Raw genomic sequence first — 10,820 nt, 5'->3', positions numbered from 1 at the left:
GAAGCTTAAGCCTCCTCTAAATTTTTTTGTTGAACATGCACAGCGATCGAGCACCGCGGCGTCGAAGCACAAAGGAAAAGGGGGCGAACGCGGCGATTCTCCTCTCCACCTCCAGGCGCTAGCTTCCCTCGCTGCTTTGTGGTTGTCCTCCTGTGTTCGCGCCGATTTTTTTCGCTTAACACACTGTGTACCAAGTAGCCCCAACCATAGAGTTTCATACAAAAGCCCCAACCGAAGTTTTATTCAAACATAATCACGCCGTTTTCACAGACTACGTGTTTATATCATACATAGTTGTGGCGGCGTGACTGACTCACGTAATATATATAATTGTGACTGACGAAGGCTGGCCCACCAGCCGAAACGTTTGACAGTAATTAAAAAGGACGTGTTTTCACGTTCGTCGTGTTTATTATCTTGTCCTGTATATATATATATATATATATATATATATATATATATATATATATATATATATATATATATATATATATCTTTTTAATCGCACGCGTAGCGTAAAGCGCTATTTGGCATGCTGAGGTGGGTTGATGGAAGCCAGCTGTGGACGGTGCTTGCACAAGAAATGACAATGTCCCAGTGGCTAATTAAAAACATTCAGTAAGTAACTCCTTATAATTACTCACTTCAGCGGCGCGTGTCTGAATTGCCATATTGAAGCCGAACAGTAGCAAAGCCGTGTCTTGCTTAGCACATACCTTCAGAACGGCGCCACTTTCGAGATGTATCCGTCCCCAAAATCTGCTAACGAATACAGTCGCGTTACAGTCACGATCATCCCGAAATGCGAGAAGAACGTTACTAAATCCTTTGTGATCTGTGTTTGTTTTGTCCTTTACCTCCTAATATTTACCAGATTCATTCCTCCTCGAGGCAGTCAGAACGAAGGAACACCGAGCAACCAATTTGATATGCCAAGAAAACGTAAGCGTTCGGGCTTTTCATTTATGATTAGGGTGTTCGAAGTATGAATAGGGTGCATTTTGGAGAGTCAGCTGTAGTAAGCGCGATAGCGAAATTTTCAAATCGTACATACGCTATATGCCCTGTCTGCCTACGGCTATAGTCTGCAACGTGCGAAATTATTTCTTTAAGTTGGCCATGTAGATTACATTCGGGAAGATGCGGTATGTGGGGGTCGTGGTACCTGAGTAGGATTATTCAGAAATCCAACGGTATAGATGTATCAAACTCATCGCCGCGTTTCTGACAAAAAAAGAAGGGAAACAAGGAACATCACGTTAAAGTCCACGTATGAATTTCCACAAGCCTGTGCTGGCGTTCGAATAATTCACGCTCGCTCAAATGAAGGTAACAGCGCACCTCTAACGAAAGGCGGCTTGAATAGCGTTACGATAACTCATCAGTCTGACCATAAATGGACGTGCGAAGTTACGTATACGTGGCCGGAACATCGCTTTTTTGCGTCATTACGCAAAGCCCACGATCCGCCGATACGTAATAATTCAGGAACGAAAAGAAGAGAAGAAAAAGAAAAAGGAAGAAAGAAAAAAGCCAGAACAACCGAACGCCACAGCGACGCGCGAATGCGCGCGAAATTTCTAGAAGCAAAACAACCGCCTCGCCACCGCCCACCCGTAGCAGCCGACGCAACAAACCAAAACGCATACGCGGTCTCGCCCACGTGACTTATCTTGTCCAATCCGCGTTCGCTTTCGGTGGGTCAGTCTCGCGCGCTCTCCCCAGCTCTCGAGTTTTCGAGAACGCTCCAGAAGCAGACGCTTGCCTGTATAAAAGCAGGTAGACGCGCGGGGTTTCGCTCAGAATTCGAGTATTCGTCTGCCTCGACGAGACGCTGAAGATCGCACCTGCTCGAACGCAACCTTGCTCCTACCGTAGAAATGGCACTGTTTCCGATGCTGTACCGAGATAACTGGGGCCCCTCCGAGTTCGCCCGGCGGTTTTTCAACGACGACTTCGGCCGGTCTTTCCTGGACGGTGAGCTGTTCGACCCGCCGTTCCTCCATCAGCGGTTCTTTCTGGAGCCCAGCCGGCTGGGTCAAGCCGTCGTGGATCGGCAGCAGCAGCCGGGCGCGTCCGTGGCCTGCACCGGCGACAAGTTCGCCATCAACGTTGACACGCGCCACTTCGCCCCCGAAGAGATCACCGTTAAGACCAAGGACAACAGCGTCATCATCCACGGCAAGCACGAGGAGAAGTCGGACGACCGCGGCTGCTACGTGAAGCGCGAGTTCACGCGCCGCTACGTCCTGCCCGAGGACGTCGACCCCGAATCCGTCAAGTGTCAGCTCACTCCGACCGGCTACCTTGCCCTGGAAGCTCCTCGCAAGAACCCGCCCCCCAAGAGGGACGAAGGCAAACCGATACCCATTGAAGTCCGCCACGAGTCCAGCGGCAGCGGCGACAAGAAGTGAGCACGAACTGTGAACTTTGAGCTGGCCTTTTGTGTGCGAGGTTCAGATATCCAAGATGTTTCTGTGCCTGAACTGAGGCCGCGGAGCTAGCGGCCGACTTCGGGGCCACCATGGCAGCAGATGACAAGTCAGCCAAAGCGGGAAAATTTCGTTGCGAGCTGGTCTCGGGACCTTCCTTCCTTCCCCCAGAAGAAAGACTTTTTTTTTTTTTTTTTTTATGGTAGCTTTGGTTCGTGTTCACCGAGTTACGTCTTTGTTGTGTTGTTAATAAAGTAAGTTATTTTCTGTACTAGTCTTGCGGGCAGTGTGCTCATCTACGATGCGCTGATGCGAGCTGGCCGCCGAGCGGCTTTGCTTGCCGGTGTTATCGATATCGAAGCTGAATTACCATAGATATGCAAACAGCATGCGCTTATTCTAGCGCTCAAATAGATGCCAGAACGAGAAGCTTGGGAGAAATTTTTGAACGTGTCGTAGGAATTCAGAGCACAATATGTAACTTGTGCTTGAATACCGTAGCTGTGAGTATAACGAAACAAGACTTGTAACCACTTCAGGCTCTAACAAATGTTTTTCATTTCTTCCTGGGAAAACTTTCTTGCAGTGGCCGTTGTATTTGCTTCACATACTGATTTTGAAGAGCTAATGAAAACAAAAAGCAAAATTTCCAATTCTAATACAGCTCCTTCATATTGTAGCTTTATTGAGAGGTGTTGCCATATATACTGTAGATGCATGTTGTGGCAACAGCTTTGCTTTGGCATGCATGAACTTGCTGTAGTGAGGCCAGACGTGAAATTCGTGTGAAGCAAGCCCATGAGGACAGGTGAAATTTCGTCTGCTCTTTCTTTTGTTAAAGTGCAGAAAAGGGGAAACGATAGTGAAGACCAAGACAACTTGTCTCGAGCCACTTGAGCAAGTGTCAAATTCACATCTTGTGCATTAATGCATGCAGTGTTTTACTCCAGAGATTCTTTTTTTCTCTTTTTCGACTTCTTCTGGCGCCATTGTACAATCATTCTCTTGTATTCCCCTTTTACCATTAAGCTAGCACAGCGACTCAACCTTTCTTTGTTTTCTTTCATACTGATTAGTGGCACAAGGCGTATACAGAGGAGACATTACACACAAACAAGAATGCAATCAAATGTTGGGAGTGTTGGAGCTGTGTAATGCCAGATCGCTAGCCTTGGGCAATACGCTCTTGAACACTCGCTGCCATCATACTTTATTCGCACGGCATAGCTGCATCCGTGTTAATAACATGTATATTCCAAAAATGACAAGGGGCTTAACCGAGTGGCCCGATTTTTATTATTCATATCATGAGAAGCCAACAAGGACAACATAGGGGAAATTACTTGTACTTACTAATTGAATTAAAGAAATGATAAATGAATGACACATCTGATCCACTTTCATTGCCCTTCATTTATCATTTCTTTAATTCAATTAGTAAGTACAAGTAATTTCCCCTATGTTGTCCTTGTTTGTTGGCTTCTCATGATGCGATATTCCAAGGATGTATTACAAGGAGACTAATAACAGACAGTGGTGAAAACATGTGCATGCTGCTAGCTGTGGTAAATCTTAATGATAGGTGGGTAGGCTAGCTTAACAAAAAAGGTTTGACATGCTACCACAAGTTTAATATAGAACAAGAGATCAAAGGGCAAGAGAAAAGAAAGTAACGCACATGCATCCACTCTATCCACACGCACAAACGCTCATAAAGGGGAAGCAGTGAGCACCATGAAATAAAGTAAAAATTTAAGTGGAGCTTAGCACTAACAATTACCAAAACGTTATTCATCTACATGGAGCAGCCAAAACGATAGAGATTGATAACATTTCGTTCATTGATGGTGCCACAAAGCTCCACTTACCCGTTTGTTGATTTCGTGGTGCTCACTGCTGCCCCTTTCCCAGCTTTTGTGCCAGTGGACGCATGTGTGCACCCATCCGGAGAACTATCTTTGTCCCTGTCGTTCTTGCACTATGTTCTGCCCAGTTAACCAAGTATTTATTCTAGCACATGTTCAAAATGTAGCATTTACCTTGACGCAGATGTTGATTGAGGCCTTTACTGGACAAGAATGAGACAGGATCAGTAGCTTTTCTTCTCTCTTTAGGCTTTTTTTGTATAATTTTAACTAAGTGAGCAGCTGTAGCCATCGCCAGCATACGACAACCAGCAGCGCCTCTTTTTATCTCATTAAAACTTTAGAAAAAGCTAAGTAAAAGAATTTAGTAGCTATTGCTGTGTGATAACAGTTAACTTGACTTTGGCCTACATGAGTACAGGTTAACCCCGTACATCGGGTGACAACTCTGGAGAAGAAATGTCACCTATGCAGCAGCAGAGCCAACGTGTCGCCAGCACAGTCATATGGGTTGCTTAGACCCATTCATTTTTCCGCAAGGAGCAGTTTGTACCACCTCACCTAAATCAACTAGTGATTGCAACGGTTGTTGAGCCATGCCTTCTTTGCCCTGACAGGGGCTGCATGGCATCCCGGTAAAAAGAATTAGTCCTCTTCTGTGCACCTACCTTGCAATTGCCATGAGTGCTACAATAAGCCAACAGTATGGTCTATCAACAGCTCCAATCACGAATGAACTGGCCTTTTAGTTTTTGGCATGTGGAATATATCTCCTGTCAAGGAACTCTGCCCCTGTGACTGAGCTTGCATAGTTGCAGTGGACCTCTCGTCTCGTCCCTAGCACTACAAGCAGTCAATTAATCAATCTCATTCCCAGGTGAGAAACAGAAACATCACAGCATTCGTTGTAGAACTCTTTGATGAGTTATGAGAGGGGCCGATATAATCAATACAAATAAAATAAGGAGCAGTAATAAGTAGGAATCTCATTATAACTTTTGCAAGACAGGTAAGAAAAGCACGTCTGGTTATTGCTACTTCAGTGTAAGGACAGGGAATATCGATATAATGGGTGAAATGAAATAACATATATACTGCTATATTCAGTATGCACATGCATTAGTAGCACTAGTTGCTGGCTAGTAGAAGGAGGTGGTGAAGGGATATGGGCATGTGTTTCAGCAGCGAATTGGTCACCACTCCACGGTTTGGCCAGTGTTTGCATAGACACATCTAGCTGTATATGTTCTGACAGGGGGTCTTTTTGATTTCCGGTGTCACTATAAGGAATGAAGACCTACTGTCAACTGTCAAATTCCAGAAAATCAGAGCCCAAGAATACCATGGAGGCCCTTCACTAGATCGCTTAGTAACAATATTGTTCAGATGGTGTGGCTTCTAAACGTGAAAAAGACAGAGTGTTGGTGGCACGTAACCTAGACCTCAACATCCGTGTCAAGTAAGATTAACAAAGACAGGATTCATTTATGCGACACTGCATGCAACGTCAGTAAGGTCAGAGTAAGATCCCAATTAGTGGTATATTCCATTGAACTCTTTCTCCAGTACATGTCTGCCTAAAGTGTCACATATTGCTCTACTTTTTTCGAATGATTGATTTGTGGGGCTTGACGTGCCAACACAAGGCTGTGAGAGAGACTGTAGTTCAGGATGCCTGGTTATGTCAGACAAAAGTGTTCGTTAAAAATTAGATTATGGGGTTTAACATGCCAAAACCACTTTCTGATTATGAGGCACGCCGTAGTGGAGGACTCCGGAAAATTGGGCCGCCTGGGGTTCTTTAACGTGCACGTAAATCAAAGTACACGGGTGTTTTCGCATTTCGCCCCCATCGAAATGCGGCCACCTTGGCTGGGATTCGATCCCGCGACCTCGTGCTTAGCAGCCCAACACCACAGCCACTAAGCAACCACGGCGGGTAAAAGTGTTCTTTAACATACCTAAGTACATGAATGTGTCTGCATATCACTGCCGAAATGCAAATGCCTGCTCAGCAGCCACTGTGACAGGCAATTTTTTCTAATATAGTAGCAAAGGTATTGGTGTTTTTAGCATTATTTATTTGTTACCTATAGCTGTGGACCATATATACATGTTCATATTATCCCCATGAGACGGAGTTTGTGCAAATCTATTCTGTGAAGCATATGTTAGCAGAGATGAATCTCAAGTACGTTCATGAAAGCACTGCTTTTAGAACACTTGCTTCACATGTCTGTCTTGGTATCCCTTTTGATATCATATCAGACAATTTCATCGTCCAGGCAGTTTACATGCAATGTCATGGTGTTCTAGATGGTTGGGTGCAGTTAACTAATGATAGGTTAATTGTACAAATATAAACCTAGCTTGCAAGGGTGCAGTTTTGAATGCATTGGCACAGCCTACTTTCTAGTAGTATTCAGCACAAAAAAGTTGACAACAGGACAGACAGAAGGCACATTGTAGTGTACTTGTGTAAGTCTTGTTTTCTGCATTTCCCTGCATGTCTGAAGTGTTTTGTGCTAAACACTTGAAAAGATATGCAAATAGGTTTCATTAACCACAGTGCTAGTATACAGCCTTATAAAACGTGCCTTGATGGTTTTCAATACTTGTTCTTTCCTTTGTGTATTAATATATGGAATGGCCTTCTGGACTGCACTGTAACAGCCCAAAATGTTAAAGAATTTCATACCCTACTAGAATTGTATGACAGGCAACGGGATAATTACGAATTTATCATGCTTACTGTTATTCTTGCATTTTTAACAGACCTTACATGTGTATACTTGTTCATCCTCCCTGTAATTTGTGTTTGACAATGCTGTATACTGTTGTATTGTCGGTGCTGAAATTTATCATTTTATTTGACAATTCCTCTCCTGTAATGGCCCTCAAGTGAGGGCTACAGTATTCCTAAATAAAATAAACAAATTCTCAACTTTAACATTTCTGTTGCCTCATCCATTCTTAGCAATTCACCGGCCGTTAGATATTTGCACTTTTCCTTTCAGGGCAAGAACAGCTGTTCTTTGAACAGTATCCATATCAGTGCAGTGTCAGCAAACAACTGGGGAAATCAGCATAATTCTTTGCATAACTGAGCACGAGTTCAACATGTTATGATGTCCATGCATGAATGAACATTTCTACAAGCTTATTATTATGGTAATATGTCGCGCTGCTTGCTTTATGCATAGCTATAGTTTTGCATACAACTACTGCAATAGTACTGGGCAGCCACAGGTGAGCTTATATTAGACATAGCCTTAGGCAAACAAATTGGAACCAGAACGGGTCCATGTGTTAATTAGGGGCTCTCCCAGGAGTTCTTGCGCAGGGGACGTTCTCAGCATGTAAGATGGGATGTCCGCTCTTGTTGCAATTACATACCTGGCATAAAACAATGTGCGACAACACCCACGTACTTGCCTTCCGCTGGTCAGGATGAACGAACATGCAGATTATGATGCAATTTATAATTGATGCATATGAGTATGGCTGAAGAAATAATGTCAGTTTCAAACTCGGAGATTGGGGCAAGGTTAATTTGGGCATCTACACTATGGAAGGAGGCCTGGCCTGCCAGCCATGATGTGGGAAACAGAGGCCAAATTATTGCACCTTACTGAATTCATTGGTGCGCAATATTTAGGTGCCGAACATTTAGTTGCGCATTGTCAGAGCTCAAAGAGAGAATAGCGTCTCTCAGAAAACGTGCAGAAGCGTGCTGCAGTTGAGCGTTCTTAAAAAACTATAACATCCGACAGACGCAGCCAGTTAGCCAGCTAGAAAAACGAAGCTCCCGCTAATAGCTTGGTCGGCTTCCGAGCTAGATTGCAGCTGTTTATATTAGCTTGAATAATTTAATCTGAACTAGATATATAATTGGAAAAACTCCACGTCGTACGTATATTAGCTGACAATATGTCAATTGGCGAAAAATGCATATGGTGTTCCCGACGAAAAGTGATCCATATACAGAGGTAAATTGATCGTGCAATTGATCCTCACTAGAATAGTCCTTGTGAGTACCTGATGTACTACACTGCTAATTCATCTACCGAGCACATGTTACAAGTATAACAGCGTTAAAAGCTCGATCTGCATGAACAGACGCTGTCGGCGTCTTGAAGCATATATTATGCATACACAGTCACTGATATGTGTAAAAATGCAATTAATTCTGTCTTTCTGGCCATTCTGCAACAATGCAATTCATTCTTGCAACATAGAGCACTTAAAAAAAGACAATTCTATGCGAAAACGCAGCTGGCCGCCATATATGATACGTCCAATGTTGATATAAGTAAATAAACGCGTGAATGCGCGTGAACGTGCAAGTCACAGCGTACGCCCGAGGCCGTTTAAACTCTGAGCACGAATAATAACCCCGATAAATCTCCAGCGACAACTCGCCAGGAACAATATCACAAAATATATGGTACTCGCGCGTTTCCTCATTTCGATCGACTTCTATTTTTGTTGCGTAACCACGGCCTCGTGAAACAATGCCCTAAATGACGCCTTCTCGGTTTGTTGCAGAAAGTATGTCACAAATATATCATTACTTGGCGTCGTGACGTTATTCCTACGCTGGTTAACGCATGACAACACCACACAGGCAAAGTTTGCAACACGTAAACATCCAGTCGTTACTCGGAAAAATGCGTATTCTTTTCGTCAACGTTGAAGAATAAAAGAATATACGTCCGATATACACTGGTACGAATCGCAATGAGAAAGAACAAGCAGGTGTCACAAGTTTATTTTGCAAAAATCGGGCACTTCTTCGGCTAACCACGGTGAACATTCGAGAAAAATCGAGACGCTTCCCACCTGTTTCGACGCCGGCACACACCGGCACGCCCACCCGCGCGAGGCCCAGGCGTACCACGTGACAGAAATCAACCAATCACGCCACTCCACCGAGCGCACTTCTCGTGTTTTCTCGACGAGCGTTCTAGAAACACGCGAAAACGTTTAAAAGCGACGCGAGCGCGCGACGGCGATCACAAATCTCCTGCTCTGCGAGTGAGAAGCTGCGAAAACGCGAAGTGATCACCCAATCCTGAGCGTCATGTCACTGTTTCCTCTTCTCAGCGGCAACAACCGCAACTGCTGGGGCCCTTCGGACCTGGTGAGGCGCATCTTCGACGATGATTTCGGCGGCTCGTTCCTCGATGGCGAGCTCTTCGACCCGCCGTACTACCACCAGCGTTTCTACATCCAACCGCGCCACCAGCAGCAGTCCAACAACGCCAGTCTCGTCCAGCAGGGCAATTCTGTCGCCTGCACCCCGGACAAGTTTGCCATCCGCGTCGACACCCGGAACTTCACTCCGGAAGAGATCACCGTCAAGACGCAGGACAACTGCGTCGTCATTCACGGCAAGCATGAGGAGAAGTCTGACGACCGCGGCTGCTACGTGAAGCGTGAGTTCACCCGCCGCTACGTCCTGCCCGAGGACGTCGATCCTCAGACCGTCAAGTGTCACCTGCAGCCCAGCGGACTGTTGGCTCTGGAAGCCCCGCGCAAGAACGCTCCCAAGGAGCAGCCGAAGGCCATTCCGATCAAGGTACAGCACGAGAAAGCTAGCGGCGACGCTAAAAAGTGAGACGCCTTGCCACGTTCGCGCTGCTCCTACATCTTGTGTGGACATTTGTGGTTTCGTTTTGAGGGCGGCGCCACGCAACTAGTGTGCACAGAATCAACCTCTCCTCCCTATGAATGTGTTCATGGAAAACTTTTCATTTGTGAGTCAAGAAGACTAGTGTGTTCATTCTCTGTACAAAAGTCATGGTACATTAATTAAAACTTGTGTTCACCTCGAGATTGTCTGTGCGTTGTTAGCCGTGTGCGGAGGCTGCGAAACTGCCGCATATCGCGAGCAGACGAGGGCAGCTCCTTCCGCTCTGGCGCCAAAATTAAGCACCACCATTTTGAGTGCGTTGTCAAAGCGTTTCACCTTTATACCTTCACCTTTATAGTTGATGCGTTTATTCCAAGAAGGTTAAATTATATGCTTGGACGCGTAGTTAGTAAATGTAGTATCGTGGGCGGTTTCATCTTTCAAGAACGACTGTACAAGCTCTGGCATGTGGAAACGATTTCGGAACCACGACAGAAAAGTTGAGCGGTCGCAATGCCGTGAGTACGGTTGTTTCGGCATGCTTTATAATATGTTCCCTCAATGGCACCTACATAGGCTGGGCAAAGTACCCTTGACGTTAGAACGCGTGATGCTTGCTGATATAAGCCTTCTGCTAGGATGTTTCAAGAATTGTCTAGAAGAACGGCGACCACGGCTAAATTGGCAGGTGAAAACATTTATTTTCGGAAATACGGCGTTGTACATGCTACAAACCTAACAAGGGTATATATAAAATTTCGGCTATATATGGATGTAGGTGCTGTGTGGCATTACCTTGACTATGAATACAGGCCGTTTTCCTGCATGCGTCTGGTAGGTTTCACATCTCGTAGTTGCATGTCCTGAATTAAAATACTTGCCGATATA

At 45.1% G+C, this 10,820-nt stretch overlaps 2 protein-coding genes across 2 annotated transcripts; both read left to right on the top strand.

Annotated features, from left to right (window-relative positions):
- The first annotated feature begins 1,765 nt into the window (after positions 1 to 1,765).
- Positions 1,766 to 2,703, top strand: LOC142560266 (alpha-crystallin A chain-like). The gene has a single exon (XM_075672228.1). The coding sequence runs from the start codon at positions 1,881 to 1,883 to the stop codon at positions 2,412 to 2,414; it is 534 nt and encodes a 177-aa protein (XP_075528343.1). The 5' UTR covers positions 1,766 to 1,880; the 3' UTR covers positions 2,415 to 2,703.
- A 6,559-nt stretch (positions 2,704 to 9,262) lies between these two features.
- LOC142560265 (alpha-crystallin A chain-like) lies at positions 9,263 to 10,133 on the top strand. The gene has a single exon (XM_075672227.1). It carries the CDS (start codon positions 9,381 to 9,383, stop codon positions 9,915 to 9,917), a length of 537 nt encoding a protein of 178 aa, XP_075528342.1. The 5' UTR covers positions 9,263 to 9,380; the 3' UTR covers positions 9,918 to 10,133.
- Positions 10,134 to 10,820: the final 687 nt, after the last annotated feature.

Source organism: Dermacentor variabilis, chromosome 10 (assembly GCF_050947875.1).
Source record: "Dermacentor variabilis isolate Ectoservices chromosome 10, ASM5094787v1, whole genome shotgun sequence".
NCBI lineage: Eukaryota > Metazoa > Arthropoda > Arachnida > Ixodida > Ixodidae > Dermacentor > Dermacentor variabilis.
This window is presented reverse-complemented; position numbering and strand designations above follow the sequence as displayed.

Coding starts and splice junctions, on each gene's coding strand:
- LOC142560266 (XM_075672228.1), top strand. CDS start 1,881: ATGGCACTGTTTCCGATGCTGTACCGAGATAACTGGGGCCCCTCCGAG.
- LOC142560265 (XM_075672227.1), top strand. CDS start 9,381: ATGTCACTGTTTCCTCTTCTCAGCGGCAACAACCGCAACTGCTGGGGC.